This window comes from Giraffa tippelskirchi, chromosome 9 (genome assembly GCF_054371585.1).
Source record: "Giraffa tippelskirchi isolate mGirTip1 chromosome 9, T2T-mGirTip1v1.2.pri, whole genome shotgun sequence".
Lineage (NCBI taxonomy): Eukaryota > Metazoa > Chordata > Mammalia > Artiodactyla > Giraffidae > Giraffa > Giraffa tippelskirchi.
In genome coordinates, this window is record NC_137283.1 from 93993099 (window position 1) to 94010600 (window position 17502).

The following is a 17502-nucleotide window of genomic DNA, read 5'->3' on the forward strand; positions in this document are numbered from 1 at the left end:
AGGATACTCTAATGTCAAAAAAAATTGCTTTTGGTTCTGAAATCAGATGGGGTTTGCAACTGTCCTGACTTCACTTCATCGCCACCTGGATCTAGGCTCTTCCAGGTAACTCCTGGCTCCTTTTTCCTATTCTAGCTTCTCAAATGTCCTTTTCTTTCCTCTTTCCTTTCCCTTCTCCCTTTCATCCCATTCTCCTTCTGTTCCTTTTCTTTTCTTTTGGATACCGTTTACTTGAGACGTAGAGAATTCATCAGCCAGGTTCAGAAGTGACCTGGCGAATGGAAGATGCAACCAGGACTCTGCGGATAGCTATCTTCTAGCCTCGCCATAACATTCGATTGATTGAACTTAAAAATTCACCTCAATTAAAGAAGAAGCAAACAGAACAACTTCCTTTACACACACAGGAAGAGGCAGCCTTGGGATGTGTTGCTGACGCACAGATGTCACAGCCTCGCTGTCCCTCCCCTTTCACGTGCAGGAGACCCACTTCTCTTGGAACCCTTGTCCAGGGGGGTGGACAACAGTGGATGTGGGCCCTGCAGGGAGGTGGCAAGCAGCACCAGGGCCCCACACACCCGATCCATCCTCTGGCCAGTACCTTGTCTAACACCCAGATGAAGTGATACCATATTTTTTATCATCCCTTTCTAGTCAATAACTGCCCCCCCCAAAGTAACCAGTGTTGTTTCTTTCATCACCATTGAGTAGTTTCATCTGTGTTGATGGTTGTATCAATATATCCTTGTTGCATCTGACTTCCTTTGTTCAACACCTGTGAAAGTCAACCAGATTTTTGTGCATTGCTCTGTTGTTGAGTCGCTAAGTTATGTCCAACTCTTCTGCAACCCCATGGACTGTAGCCCGCCAGGCTCCTCTGTTCATGGGATTTCCCAGGCAAGAATACTGGAGTATGTTGCCATTTTCTTCTCCAGGGCATCTTCCTGACCCAGGGAACTAACCTGTGTGGTCACCTGCATTGGCAGGTGAATTCTTTACCACTGAGCCACCAGGGAAGCCCATGCATTGCTCTGTAGATTTTTTAAATTATTGTGCTGTAATATTTCATCATATAAATATATGTAAATATACCCCAGTATACTTGTCCACTTTACTGTTGATAGGAATGCTTATACATATCCTTCGGCCAACAAATGCCCTTGCTTCCCTAATGACAGATCCAGGAAGGCATTATAAGGAAGGCATTTATATTTAGCTTTAATGGTTAGCAGTTTCTACTTTTCCCACTCCATTCCAGCCCCTTCTGTCTGAAGAGAAATCACTACCCTAAGCCAAACTCTTACTTTCACAGTATTTGTGTCTTTATCACACTCCATGCAGAATGATCATCACTGTCCTGTGTGCTTTCCTCATAATATGCCACGGCAATACAACACGACCCACCTTCCAAAATGCACACCCATGAATTTCTGTGCATTCCTGCTTTTCCATTCTTAAGAATCTGGTGCAGAAATGACTTCAATAACTTTCCAGATTTACTTACATACATGTTATTTTGGCACTGCCCAATTTTACCTTTTGATGTCTTTACATTCCAAATCTACTGGGAAAAAAACCAAGAGTCTTCTCTTTTAAAAACTTTTATTAGGCATTGCTAGATGACGGTGCATGATGTCCTGCATACATCATGCGAGTAAACAGCACTCCACAGGAATCCACACAACAGTTCATACAATGACAAAGTAGTTGGTTCCCCTTATAGTCTGCATCCAAGTAGAGTGAATGTTGTTACACCCCTCCATGAGATCTGATCTCATGATTAAGATTACCCTTCCATTCTAAAACAATTAACCGAAAACAACAAAAAATAAATGTAGAAGCCCAACCACAACACAAAGCCATAGGGACATTAACAAAAGTCCAAAATTGGACTCCGAAGTCTTACAAGGTGTCCATCTTTTGAAAGGCTTGACCCTAAAATTTGTGTGATCTGACACGTGGGTTGCTTTTACCGCCAGCAGCAAGTGAGAATGTATTTATGAAGAAGGATCGTTACACTGATACACAGCCACTGAAAATTCTTGAGGTAATAGATTTTTAAATTTCACTGCTTAAAAAAAAAAAATCTGTTAATTTCCATGTCCCATCCAGCAGGACATATCTGTTGGCAGGAAGATTCTTCTCTTCTTTTTTCTTTGTCAAATATTTACACATATTTGCATATACAACCTGTGTCTTTGTCTTTTCTAAACATTTATTTTAATTATTCATTATACATTCATCAGGAAAAGTTGAATTATATACTATGGTACATAAAGAATACAACAACACCAGCTTTTTGTATAAAACTAACACAAAAGGCAAAGGCCGAGAAGAGCAGGATAACATATTGTCCAAATGTCTCACTGTTGATAAAGCCCACTGTGAGTGAGTGACTCCATTTAAATAGCAAACACCATCATCCTTCGGCATCTCTGTGGGATTACAGACAACATATCATCAAAGACAAGCGGTAGTGAACTGGTCAAATTCCTGAAGTACCATACAATTACTTTTATTTTTAATGCTTTGTAAAGTAATTTTGTCCTAATTGGAGCTATAAAGACTTATAGCCATTCCAACTCTTGTTTTAAACTTTAATAATCAGCATTCTTTTTGGTGACTTAAAAAAACATTTCAGTTGTAATGGCTTCAGTTTACGGTGTTTAAGGTCCTTTTTAAAATACTTTAGCTTAAAAATGATGATGAATTTAAGAAAAATATATTGGCTAACCTGCTGTTCTGGAGAAAATACGTGAATGAAGGTGGCAAATGCAGCCTATATATATATTCCTAAAGTGTCTCATCAGCACTTTAAATAGAAGGACAAAGAAACACTCACAAAAATATATGGCTCTTCAGATAAGAAACAAAGTCAAGTGAAAAAAATAAGGCACTAATAACATAGATAAATGTTTCATACTCTCATCACACAAAGCACCATATGGAAGGTTAAAGGGACTATACATTAGTGCTATTGGAAAATGGTAATAAACCCAGTTTCCCTGACCTTAATTCACTAATTTCTTCTTTTCTTAAAAGTAATTAATGTATAAACACTAGAATAGTCGGGGGAAGAATTATATATTATGCTAAAAGCACAATTCATGGAACCAACAGCATGAAATAACCATTTGGAGATAAGAAGCCGATCACTCTAAAAATGTAAGAAATTAAAGTCTTAAACACTCCCAATTTTTCAACATTTTCATCACAACAGAATTTGTTTCCTTTCCAATTTTCCTTTAGGAATTTCTACAGAAGAGTATTAATATTTTCTATTTTATTTCTACATGCCTCCTTCTTAAAATATATTCAAAATGACTTCCTCCACATAGTTTATGAATACCAAAGTTAATAGTATGACCAATGAAATGTAGAAAGGGATAAAATAAAATTACATAAATATTTGCCAATGTCATTGAAAAAGCAAAGAAAATCTCTTTCAACCAGGCTCATATATAAATATGAAAAGGAGTATGACATTATTAATGTTACAGAAAATGCAAAGCATGTAATGAGACTACGGACGAGATCTGGCACAACCTACTAGTGAAAGTCACTCATCTTAAAATTAAGACATTCTTCTCATTTGCTATTGTTTGTGAGAATGTAATTTAAATGGAATATATTCTGGTAATTCAAAGGAAGTAAAATTTATTCTTTAGAACTGCAATTTCTAAATATACAATAATGACAGATTAAAGACTCAAATGTTTTTCTTTTTAGTATTTTATATTCTTTTTGAAAAAGAGAATAGGCCCACAATTTTGCAACATATATATACATATAAATAAATTTGTTTCATGAAGACATCTAATAATTTTGTTTGCAACAGAAACAAAACAACTAACTGTTGTGGCTTCTGAATAAATAATGTGTTAACCTAACAACATTTTTATGCCACTGTTTCTGTGTTCTTTCAACACAAAATTATTTTTATGATCTCTCAGAACTTATTAATTTCTTTCATAACAAACAAGATTGTCAATTAATTTTTATATTAAAAATCTGTAACAGATTGTTCTTGTTAAGGGGTGTGTGTGTGTGTGTGTGTGTGTGTGTGTGTATTTGCCAATATACCAATTAGTGTTCTAAGTTTCATACAAAATACAGGTAGGTTTACTTTTTTCAAAACCATCTAAAGACTTTTAATTATGATGAATATGATCAAATAACAAAATCAAGCTCTTGCCATATAGAATTTAAAATAATACGTCTTAAGAGAAAGGGTTTGTAATTAGCTGATAAAAATCACACTTTACCTAGAATTTTCTTTATAAAGGAACACAAAGCATGCTAATTTCGTATAAACTGAAAATTTCAGATACTTCTATCATATATTTAGATAGTGTTTACTTGAAAGAATAAAGGTATATTTGGACATAGAAGAAATAATATATAGTGAAAAATATTATTTTTAAGAAGTTGACTGAATTATTGACACTATTTCTCCAGTGGGAGCATGAGGTAAACATCTAACTTTACAGGGAACTGATAACCAAAGCAGTGGGCCAGCTACAAGGAAAAATCTGAAGTAACATTATCTCAGTAATTTGGGGGGCATTTAAAATCCAAGTTTGACTCTCCCTTAAGTTCTACCATATCATGTAACAAACCTATACTAAATATACCTTGAGTGTGGGTTATCATATCAATGAAAATGTTGAACATTTGCAAACAATGCATGGTTTCTCTAGAAAAGGGCTGATATGAGTTACATTCAATGCAGATTATCAAAAAGTCTAATACTGTTCACAGAGTAAGGATCCATGGTCAAGTCTTACATACAAATGCGACAACATGATAAATCCAGCCTTAAGACCAAGCTGTGGGATTTTTGTTGAAACAAAGACCCCCAGGCACACATATGGCCATTTTGGATGAATCAAAAATGACTTGGGGGTCACACTGTATGAATGTCCACACGGGCTTTCTGTCCAACCAAGATGCAAACACAATATTGACTTTATAATAATCCTGCAGCAATTTTGAAAGCTACGTTTTAGAGTATGTCTAGGCTCTCTGATTCAACTGACATCTTTTCATTCATTTTACTTCATTTTACTTCTTATCAGAGGGCTGGGCCTGGCGTGCTGCCATCCATGGGGTCACAAAGAATCCGGCAGGACTTAAGGACTGGTAACAACAAGAGGGCAGGGCGTTCCAGCTCCTGTCAAGAAGAGGGACAGGGTTCCAAGCAGTCCTGGCATCTTTCAACTTACAGATGAAAGAAGCCAAGGTATATATTGTATTTACTATCAGGGCCAAAGCTTCAGTTTGAATTTCATTAGAGTCAAAAAAGTTAATGGTCAGACAGAATCTATCCTATATTCGGTCAAGATAGGAAGGGGACTGCAGAGAGAAAAGCAAGATAACTAAGAAATCTAGAAAGAAAACAGAAACTTGATGTTCAAGTATGCGAATATCACTTTACAAGCAGGGAAAAAAGTAGTATGATGGATCAGAGTGACAAAATGTGGGATAGCCCTGAAAAAAAAAACAAAAAATATTTTCTATGCTAATAAGCTTGTGTAATCTAAGCAAAGCAGAGTTAAATACACCTAACGCAATTTCTTTTGTAAACTAAAAGCAAGTGGCCAAAAAAAGGTAGTAGCAATCTTTTATGTTTTTTTAAAACATTCATTGCCTTTTAAGGCCATATTGATAGTCTCAAAACAGTCACTTCTTTAGCCAAAAAAGAACATAGTTTCTAACATGGAAAGTTACATGCTGCTAAAATTGGCACTATGTATGAGGCTATATAGTCCATAGGGTCGCAAAGAGTCAGACACGACTGAGTGACTGACTAATACATTTTTTTTTCATGAGGAAATGTAAAGTATGTGATATCTGAAAGCTTCAGCTAATGATCCAAAGAGACGACTGCAAGTCTCATACTGCTGAGACTCCGCTTCTTGGATTTTGATTAAGTGACTAAAGTTCCAGCCCCGGAAGAGCGATGTACAGTTCCAGCCCCACGCAACAGCTGGCTGTGAAATAAGTGTAGTTTTACCCTCCGTGCTGTGCTTAGTCCCTCAGTCCTGTCCGACTGTTTGTGACCCCCATGGACTATAGCCTACAGGCTCCTCTGTCCACGGAGGTTCTCCAAGCAGGAATATTGGAGTGGGTAGCCATGCCCTCCTTCAGGGGATCTTTCCAGCCCAGGGATCGAACCCAGGTCTCCCGCATTGCAGGTGGGTTCTTTACCATCTGAGCAACCAGCAAAGCCCCTCTATGAGTTACAAAGAAGTGTCTTTCTCTTTTAAAGGTTTGCATTGGAAAGGCAGCATTTCACAATCTTAAATACTCCCCAAATTTGGACTCTGATTTTGTTCAGACCAAATTTATAATCATTTCATAATTATTGAAACAATAATTATGGATATTCATATTAAAATGGGATTTGCAACTTATTTTCCAGGGGAAGAAGTCATAATTAAAATACAATGATTTGAACAAACAAAATATGCTTACACTGGCTATTGACGGTAGTTTTGATTTACTATGGTACTAGTTGGTGGAATTTCTTTTATAGATTCCATGAAAAATAAAAAATGCAGCTAAAACTTGCAGTGGAAACTAACTTAATATTTTAAACAAATATTCCAATGAAGTTATTAGGTAACATGTATTAATTGCTTGCTAGGTTCGAGCTCCCAATATCAATTCCTAGAATTACTGTATGTTTCGGAAACTTGGCTGTATCATTTTCAGGTATGTTTTACTTGTTTTAAATTTTCTGCTTCTGATTCCACCCTCTTGCCTGCTCGCCTGCCAGATTTAAAGAGGTGACATCTATTTGCTAACACTGTTATTCTACTGTCTCCATCAAAACATTGCAATCAGTTTCTTCAACTCTGTCAAATTACTTAAAATGATACAAGTATTTTAAAGTGCATTATTGGACATTAAGGCTATATTTATAATAGGCATTAACATAAAACAATAAAGCTGACCACAGGAAAGATTACTTTCAAGAGTTGAGACAGATCTCAGCCACAAATATGAAAGGTTAAGCACACAATCCAATGGGAAGACTGACATTAAGGCATATGTGCAGCTTGCATAAAAAATTCAAATATAAAATGACATTTGGTATGAATTTTTATCTTGGTACTTAATGAAGTATACCAACTAATATTACTTAGGCCACTAACTTTTATAATTATGAATTCAATAGAACTTATAAAATTGTAGTGTTAAAAACAACTGCATTGTTTAATAAGGGAGAAACTAGATTGATGTGTTGGCAGATGTACTGTAATTTGACAAAGGTCCAGAAGGAATGAAACTGCTTTGCAGGCTCCTAAGTGAGTTTTTAACCCACTCCTTCCCTCCTCTTTTCTACTGTAGAGGAGCTGGTTAGAGTCTCAGGGGAGTGGAGAAAATGAGGTTGGGTTGTTTGGGGACTGGAAAACTGTTTGTAGGTCTTGTAGGGGAGCCTTGGGCCATCTATTTGGGTGATAGGATCAAAAGATAAAGACTCATCTGTGGCCTTGGGACTCAAGAGATGATGGGTGACACAAGACAGGGAATTTCCTGATAGGCACTAATGAATCCAAAATCACAGAAAGGACAGCACAATTAAAGGTATCAGGTGGTAATCTGACCAGTGTTTAATTATCTTTGATTGTTTTCCAGTCTGCTCTACCTTTAGGAAACAATAGCACCTATCAGAAAATCAGGGTGGTGGCAAGAGAACACTGTTTGTGCCAAAAGGTTTGATTCCTCTTTTCTTCTTAACTCCACATACAGAAAGTCCTTTGGAAAATGCTGGGAATCATGGTAAAATAAATGTCATGCTGTTCTGTTTATAAGCACCCCAACAAACAATCAACCTTATGTACACTCAAAATTATTTTTCTGTGGATAATGTGGTCACTCATAATTACCAACATATTGCTTCCTACTTTTCACAATGGCATAATTAAGTTCCTCTGTGGGACAACATGCATGAACATGGATAGTGTTTTGAAAAATGTGACAAACACGATCACTTTAGCTATTTCACTTAAATTCCTAAAGTTTTAAAACTAGGCAATCCAAACATCAATGTATGTTTCACTCATTATATTATAGACATCTCACTGCATTTATTTTTATTGGAATAAGATGAATTTTCTTTTGTATTGGCAAGATATTTATTTGGCTAATCAAGCATGAGGACAAATTATCCTGCAAAATATGCTTTTCTTTAAAAACGGTGCACTTTTACACAACTTTTTCTAGAAGAAAAGGGTCTTAAATATATTATCTCTATGATCTTCATTCACTGAAAATGCATTAAAATTTTATTACAAATATAAAAACCAAATTTAAAAACTTATGAAAATGTTCACACAGTGACAAAAATATATGTAAAGGGTCTTCACCAATGTTTTGTAACAGAGAAGTGAAAACAATCTGATGTCCACTTAATAGGGGACTGATTAAATAAATTAATGTATGCCCCTCAATGGAATATGTAGTAATTTACAAAAGAATGAGGTAACTCCATTTAAACACTTATGGAAATATGTCTACCAATACATATTAAATGAAAAATAGTCACAGGACAGTAAGCATATTATTATTCTATTTGTACAAAACTAATACATACACAGATACACACACACACATACATATTTACTTATTTGTATATTTTTAGATAGTATCCGGAAAGACCTATGCCAAACCATTAACAGTGGTTACCCCTAGAAAATAAGGGGTGGGGAAAAGCAGAGGAAATTTGTATTTTATAATTCCTTATAGCTGATTTTTTTAAAGGAGCATATATTAAATTTATAATGAAAACATATTAAAATGATAAGCCTTGGATAAAAAGATATTCATCTTATGTGCATACTTCTTTTTCTAAAGTCATTTTTAAAATTTCCTCCAAAAGGTAGGATTGTTTTACCTTCAATGTTGGCACTAACATATAAATAATCTCTTTTATCTTTCTCCTTCGTTTTTAAGATCTTAATGACACTCAGCAAAAAAATTCACATACTACTGTATGTGAAATAACTACAGTAAGTCACTAGCAGGGAAAGGCCTGATATATAGCAACTCTGAAAGTGAAAAATGCACACCTTAATTTTAAAAAGTCTATGAAATATAAAAATGAAAATCCTGTGCAATGCTGGGCACACTATCACAAGTGTTGATGAAAGAGCCTTCACTGATAACAGACACTGCTCTGTAAGTGGAAAACTGGAACATTTCCAAATAATATAAAAATATCTCCAAAAGATAAGTTATTCAAAGAAAGGAATAAAAAATCCCTGAGTAGGCCAAAGACAACAGACACACAGATACAATAACCTAAAGAAATAGATTATCCAGGACCAGAGAGTATATTATTTAGCTAGTTGGTATACATGCACTCATATGCAGCTATGTATATATCTAACACATATATCATACATAGACACATCCACTAGATTTAGAATTCATCACATGCACACATCATTAAACTAACACCTAAGTCCAGGAAGGGAAAGACTAATTTACAAAAATTAAGCACTTTTATGACAAAATTATGTGGATTTAGGGCTAGAACTTTCCATTCTCTCAGTTTTCATACTAAAGGATGTAGACTAGGCACTCAATAAATATTTGTTGGATTGATAGATAGTTGGATGAATGGAAAAACAGTGTAGAGGAATGGATGAATTTGTAAAGCTACAGCATGACTTCTTGTATCATGTTATGCTTTTGAAATATGCTATTCTAGGACCATAAATGATACAGCCTCATCTAACTGGAAATAGACTAGTCCAGCAGTAAAGTTTTTCTGAGTGTTCCTCAGAGAGAATGGAAGTGCTGGCTTGTTATCTGTGCACATAAACTTCACTATCATGGACTTTTTAGATCAAATGAAAATGATAAATGTTATACTCTGAAGCCCAACAAGACAAACTATCCATGTTAATGCATGTTTTCTCACATAATCTATTTCAATTAAGAAAAGGCAGGTGACAAGTAAATGCTACATCTATGCCAATAACTAATGTTAAGGATTTGGAGACATGTGGAAACTTTAGGCTTCTTAGGGGTCTTTAAGACGAACGTTCATAATGAAAACAAAATAAAACACAATTTAGTTACTTGTCCTTTTCTTACTTTTAAAGATTTCTCAGTTTGGTAAAACATCCTGAAAATTTTTTCACTTTTTGTTTCCTTCTCTAAAAGCAGTTTATGTTTTAGATAAATCTGCGAACACAAAAAGTCTTGTTTCAAATCACCCCTCCATAAGAAGATACCAACACATTATTATGCATTGAAGCAGTAAACATAAGAAAAATCCTTCAAAAACAGTATTTGTTTTTATGAAAAACTTGGGGACAAATAGAGAGAGAAAGGAGAGAGATGAGAGGGTGGGGTTTTAAATAATACTATATGCTTAATCTAAAGCATAATTATCATCATCACAAGTTGGTTAAACAATTAGCAGAATGGGGATATGTTCAAAGGCCTCAGCAGTTCTCTCTACAGCAAACTCATTTAAATTAACTATAGAGTGAAGCAAGTATGCCAACATGTAAGAAATCTGAAAAGAAGACTGAATGTTTAGGTCTTGAGAATTTCCTAGAAGCAGCCTATCAGTTTTGTCAGCTTATAAAGTTTGATAATCCTTGAGGCGACACTGCACAAATTTCCGTGTGTGCATCTGAGACACACAGAGAAACAGCAAGAAACAGAAAGGGTCAACATCAAAACAGCCTGTTGTCTACGTTGACTTTAATTCAGTACATTACCAAATTATGCCCACAAAGGAACGATCATCTTTAAATATGTCTACAAAAATGTGGAAAAATAGTGTAGAGGCATGGAACTTGACAAGAGCAAGGTATTGGACCTAGTTTTAATATAGACATGTATATACACACACGTTCACACCCCTACACGTATACACTTCAGTAACTACGATTCTTCTCATTTAGTTTCATTAGTTCCTTTTTGGGCATTGAGATTTTTAACAATTAGAGCATCTGAAGGAGAAAGGAATTATATGCTTGGGCCACAGATGAAAATAGGTACGTGTGGTGAGCCCCCTCTTCTGAAAGGTGCCCTTGCTTGTTGGTGCAGGTGGCACTTGAGTTATTCACCCCAAGTCTCAGAAGAAGGCCTGGAGGGAGAGTCAGGGACAAAGACAGTCTAAGCAATGCTCGGGAGACACATGCTCAGACAGTTCTGAGGATAACTGGTTCTAATCAAAATATCGTCCTCCAAGAACCATGAAGAGTTATGATATAGATGTTTATAGTCTATGAAAGTGACCGTTTCGTAAAAGCAGCAATCTGTATACGGAAAGGACAGGACACCACGCTGGGAATGCTCTGGAGCTAGAGGCACTGTGGCCTGCAGAAAACACGGGGGAAGAGGAGGCAGAGGTTCCTCTGGGCGGCTGCAAGGTGTGGCCCTCCGACGCGTGCATCGGTTCTCACCTGGACCAGCGCCGTCAGACAACATCATCTGCATCTACCAGTGCATTCCTGTCCGTGATCGTTTTCTCTGTTTTTTACAAAGGCAATAGATAGGAAATACAAATAAACCTGGGGATTAAAAAAAAAAGGATTAAAGCTAATTAAAAGAACAGGCTTTAGTACTATAGATTTGTAATGTTTCTATTTTCAAATGTTCATTTTGCAAGCTATTTATTAATAATCATTATTGAGTAATACATGAAAAGAGGGAAGATACCTATGCTGTGAAACATACTTAGTTTTTCAAGATTCTCTTCTTTATTCTTTTTTAACTCTCTCCTCACCTTTTAACAGAGTCTGTGACACCAGTTTTGATGTGAATTTTTTTTAATCAAAATATAAAAACTTAAGTTTAAGTCTTCTTTATTAACCCTGGTCATATCTTTCACACACTGATATTCATGCTTCAGTTTCAGGCCATATAACATGTTACTCAAGAACACGGGTGGTGGAGCAAATGTCAGCTTTGATTCCCAATTCTACCATTTGTGAGGTCTTAGTGAGCTTTAATTTCCTCAACTGTAAAATGCAGAAATAGCATCTACTTCATAAAGCTTCACTCACTGTAAGAACTTATAAATGTCAAGTAATTTTATAATTCTATCTATCCTGCACATATGAATTACTTGCTAAACAGAACTTTACACATAAAATCAATTTATTTAGGAAAAAAAGAGAAATCCCATCTACTATGTGGAACACTTACCCAAGCGGCCTTTAGCTATCATGTTTACTTTTAAACTCTCTAAAGCAATGGTTCTCCAAGTGTCGTCCATGGACCATCAGCATAAGTGTCACCTAACCTTTTAGAACTAGAAATTCATGGGTCTCGTCTCTATAGTGAATCAGAAACTAGGGCAAGGACCCGTTACCTTGTGTTTTAACCAGCCTTCATGGTTCTTATAAAACACTCCAGAGTCTCAGAATCACTGCTTGAAATGTGTATTTTAATATACCTGTATGAATGAAACTATATTTATCGCTGATCCATTTTCTATTTGTCAGTGCTCAATTTTATGTTGGACGTGTGTTCCTACACACATCAAACATATCTTTTTGACCCAGGGAATCCTCTTATTAGAACTAACCAAACTGTACCAGAGCCTCTTTCCTTTGATGCTCTAAACTGAACTCAGGATTGGAAAATCTGGGTTCTCGTCCACTGGAATCTTTTGGTAAAACACTAGTTACACTAACTTTTGTATTAAAAGAGAGTTAATAATGCTTTATAAGAAATATGAATGAGAGTATTCATGGACTGAAAAAGTGCCACACAAATACATCCTATATGAAACACACTCCTCTGAATCTATAAATCATGTGCTGATGTCTTATCTAGAGCAAGCGCGGGACAGGTATCTCCCCTACTTAGTAACTGATTCACTATTACATTTACACTAGTGTTCTCTCTACAGCACCCAGAGAATTCTTATCTCAAATACGTTAAGTGTTTCTTACCGATGACAACTGCTATGGCCCCTAGTGCTAATCCCAAGACCAGAATTAGAGGTGCAACGAACAATTTTCCAGCTGGAAAACAAAAGTCAAACCATTTAGAGAGTCTTAAACTAAAACCAAAATACAAATTCAGCAACGCTTTTAAATATCACAGTGCCTATTTTTAAGGAGTCGTTATAATTAAGACAATATTTCTCTGGACATGTATCAGGCATAGAACAAATATGTAAATTTAGTAACTTCACTCAAGTCCTGGGCACATGAGTCATCCATCTCATAAATTACTTACCTTATACAACCAAGAAAATTCTAAAGCTACTGACTCACTTTATTCCACCAGAACCATTCAGCTTTGTGCTTTTCCTTTAGATCTCTTCCATTTTAATTTTTTTTAATATTCTGAAAGATTAAAAATGGAGTGACACATCCTGAGCTGGCAAAAGAAAATCTAATTAGCTCACAAGATGGAGAGCTAGCAGCTGCTACAAAGCGTTCTGCCCAAGCCCATATCTGAAAACGTGATTTATTTATTTCCTGGGTCCAAAGAAAACTAACAATATGAACATTTAATATACTGAATGACAAATGGGATGTTTCAAAACTGTTGTTAGAGAAAACTACCAGTAGACACACAATATACTGAAGGTTATTCAAATAAATCATTTTAGCAAACTTAAAAAGGAAGTACTTATAAGAAGGCTAAACACTGGTAAGGCTGCCAGTGGCATCAACCAGCATTTTTTCTTCTGAATGAATTAACTGAGCAGTGATTACAATAAACTCTAGTTACAGCACAGAGTTCACAACTGGAATCCTACCGGTGTTAAAAGGCACTAGCACAAAAATAGAGGCTAACAGTTAATATCTTTACATCGTAATCTTTATCATTACATGGTAATCTTGATCTCAAAGCATGTGACGTAGCAACAGCTACAGAACCTAAACAAAAGAGAAGAGAAAGGAACGGAGGGACTTGGCAGTAGAATCACACTGCTATTAAAGAATAAAGCAGCAACACCATTCTATAAATAAGGATGGTAATTTGGAATAACCAACTACATTAGAAAACAGAAACATAATGCTGCCATTGTTGGAAATCTGTCAGAAAAATATTAACATTTTTTTATTCTTAAGAAAGGATCTCTGGAACCACAGAAAATATATAGATAGAAAATATTTTTTTTTAGGAAATATATTTTTTAATATCTAATTTTGAAAAAATTACCATTCAGTTGACAAAATGTCTAACCATGAGGTTTACTTACATTTTTCACCAATGATATAATTTATCAAGCAATACTAAATCTTATTGAACAATTATATTTTGTACACTTGTAAAGCTATGCTTGAGTTTAGAATATATTGACTTGCATATTTTAAGTGAATCTGTTTTCTCCTGTACATGTAGCTCAGTGTGCTCATTCATATTTCTCTTTTAAGTAATTATCAATTTTCACAAGAGTGGTATATTTTCATAAGAGTCATAAAACATGACTGCAAAGTAACAGCACTATTGTTTTCAAACATCACAGAACTCAAAGAACCAGATATGTGCTTGCTTCCTCTCTGGGAAGCAATAAACTTATTACAATCATGCAATCAATATTTGATACGTCTTGAGGACAGTTAAGCTCAGATTCTGTTATTCCTAGATCAATAATAATTCTTTTAAAATACTATTCTCAATAGCTGAAGCAATGTTCTATCATATCCATACATCTTATCTTATTTACATATTTTAGTACTTATTTTTTGTTCCCTCTTCTGCTATTTTAAATTATACTTGCAAGTACACCACTGTCAGCCTAGATTTATCATATTTTAAAATGTTCATCACATTACCATCAAATTTATTTGTAAAAGAACTGCACAAAATTTCCAATTCATTCAATAGAGTATGGAAATTCAGCACAGAGTAGTAACTTGACAGAATTTTTGCTAATCAATAATCCAAAGAAACCTCTTTTTATTCTAATTTACATTTCTCTGACTACTACTACTAATGCTGAATCTTTTAAAACATGTTTATTGGCTATCTTTATTTCTTCAATTCTGGTTCCAGATTTCTTTTTTTTTTAAAAAAAAATTGGTATTTATTTTTTGGGGGCCTCCATCTCTTTTGCATAAAAGCTATTTTTGTATATAAGCTATCTGTCAACAAGAAATCAATTAAAGACCTGTATTTTCTTCACCAATGTATGCTTTAATACTTTGAATATTTGTATGGAATAATATGAGAACTAAGCATTTTTCTGTCATTTTTATTCCCAATACCATTCACTGAAAAATCTGCCTACTCCCTGAAAAAGTGAAAGTGTTAGCCATCCAGTCATGTCTGACTCTTTGCGACCCCATGGACTGTGGCCCGCCAAGCTCCTCTGTCTATGGGATTCTCCAGGCAAGGATACTGGAGTGGGTTGCCATGCCCTTTTCCAGGGGATCTTCCCGACCCAGGGATCGAACCCAGGTCCCACCTTGTGGGCAGATTCTTTACTGTTTGAGCTACCCAGGAAGCCAGTCACTGAAAAATCTGCCTGCTCCCTACTATGGAGATACTTCCATGTCAGAGGACACTAATTATCCTCCAATCACTGTTCTGCCTTATTCTCTAGAGGCAGAACCTCTGATCTGTAGCTGGGCAGATGGTGACATGAAACGAAGACCTTGTTTCTCATCCTGCAGGTGTGAGAGGAGGGCAGGCCCTCTTCCTGTCTCTATCCAAGGACATCTGCAGGCTGTGGTCCCCAACTGTAGATCAGGGAAAGACAGAGGTCAGGAGGGCTTTGGGGTCATCCATCTACTCTCTTCCATGGCAGGGAGGAAGTAAGCGTGGGACTGACAGAGTAACTCCTTGTCCTGCCTTTTGTAGGGATGAGATGTTTGAAACTGAACTGCTCTTTTATTTAAAAACACCGCTTATAAAATCATTTTATTCCATTTTGTAAAATGTAATGGGTAACATGGATTATTGTATTCTTCCCTGCTTGTCCATAAGAAAAAAGTCCACATTTTCCTGCCACACTTGTGATGGTCTGACAGCAGTTTGAGATGGTCTGACAGCTGTCCTGAAGGTGGAAAAATATGTGTAGGAAGGAGAACTTATAAGGCCAGCTGCTCCCTACTTTGTCAGGTACATCCTGACACACATGAGTACACACGTACACACACACACACACACACACACACGGAAATGGGCCCCAAATGGAAACCATTAACAGAAATCTGACTGTAAAATTTAAAAGTGAAGACAGTACAAAGAAAATACTTCCCTGCTGACAATGTTTTTATGGCCTATCCATTCTACAGGCTGTTAAATAACTTGACTGTATTTTATGATCTGGAAAGAGGATTCTGGTGGCATCAAGGCAAACAGTGAGAGGACCCAAAGAGAAGGTGTCCAAAATATCACTGGACAAATAGGGTGGGAAATAACTTTATTTAAGAATGACTAAATAGAAAAATGAAAAAAAAAAGCACAGTCTAATCAAAGATTATTAAAAATAAAAATGGAAGGAAACAGCCTGCAACAAAATGGCATTGAAGTAGGAAAGAAAAGAACTAGAAATGCAGGAAAAGATACAGGTGTTGGTTTTTAGGTTGTTCTCTGTATATCTAGACTTATAAATAGGTTATAGCTCAAAAACTTAATTTGCAATTAGCTTTCTCATGGTAGTATTGTTATAAATAGTGGTTAGATTCCCTAGGTATCTCTCCAAAGCCTACTAAACTAGTAAGTATATATTGGTTACATAATTGTAACATACACTATTATATGCAAATAAACCAAAAAGCACTAAAAATCAATAAAACCAATCTTGCCTATATTCAATGCTATTGGTTATGGAACATTGCGTTTAACTAAATAAAGCTCAGGAAGAGTGTTTTACAGAGATCATATAAGATTTTAGAAAATGATGGTACTGGTTTCCACATGATAAAATTAAATTTAAAATATATGTTCTATTGTTTAGCTGTCAGAAGTATATCATTACCACCAACTGTTCTGAGTAGCCTGCCATGATTCTAGCAAGGTGAGTGGTTTTACAACCCTATTGAAGTGATGGAGGGTTGAAGAGAGATATAAGAGAGTTTCATGAAGTAAGTAGAAAGGGAGAAATGTGGATGATGTTTAAAAGTATTGCATACGTGAGAAAGACTGCCAGAGGAAGAAATCATGGAGTTCTGGGTGATGAAAAAGAAAGGAAATCTCATGGTAGGTATATTCCAAAGGAGTAGGGAGCCATTAGAAGAAGAACTATTAGGCCAGAAGAACACTGCACGCAGAAATCTGTGTTTATGTTTGCATATTTGTATATGAGACCATGTGTTGTTGAGGATGAAGAGAGCAGTAAAAAGTCAATCCATAAAAGCATTTCGTGCATGCATGCTAAGTCACTTCAGTCATGTCCGACTCTCTCTTTGTGACCCTATGTAACCCACCAGGCTTCTCTGTCCATGGGATTCTCCAGGCAAGAAGACTGGAGTGGGTTGCCATTTCCTTCTCCAGGGGATCTTCCCAATCCAGGGATCAAAACCTTGGATATTTAAACTTGGGTTTGTATGCAATGAA

General features: G+C 35.8%; 1 protein-coding gene across 2 annotated transcripts in view; it reads right to left on the minus strand.

The window, feature by feature from the left end:
* Window positions 1-1590: 1590 nt before the first annotated feature.
* RNF217 (ring finger protein 217) overlaps window positions 1591-17502 on the minus strand; it is a 125643-nt gene continuing 109731 nt past the window's right edge. Inside the window, exons 5-7 of one of the 2 annotated variants that reach the window (XM_081526136.1) lie at window positions 12933-13004; window positions 11436-11543; window positions 1591-2435 (exon numbers count right to left, since the gene is read on the minus strand). In XM_081526136.1, the coding sequence (XP_081382262.1) occupies window positions 11470-11543; window positions 12933-13004 (146 nt within the window). In that variant the 3' untranslated portion in view covers window positions 1591-2435; window positions 11436-11469. Of the gene's footprint in view, window positions 2436-10711; window positions 11544-12932; window positions 13005-17502 lie in introns of those variants that run through there. The other variant, XM_081526135.1, reaches the window with a different exon arrangement.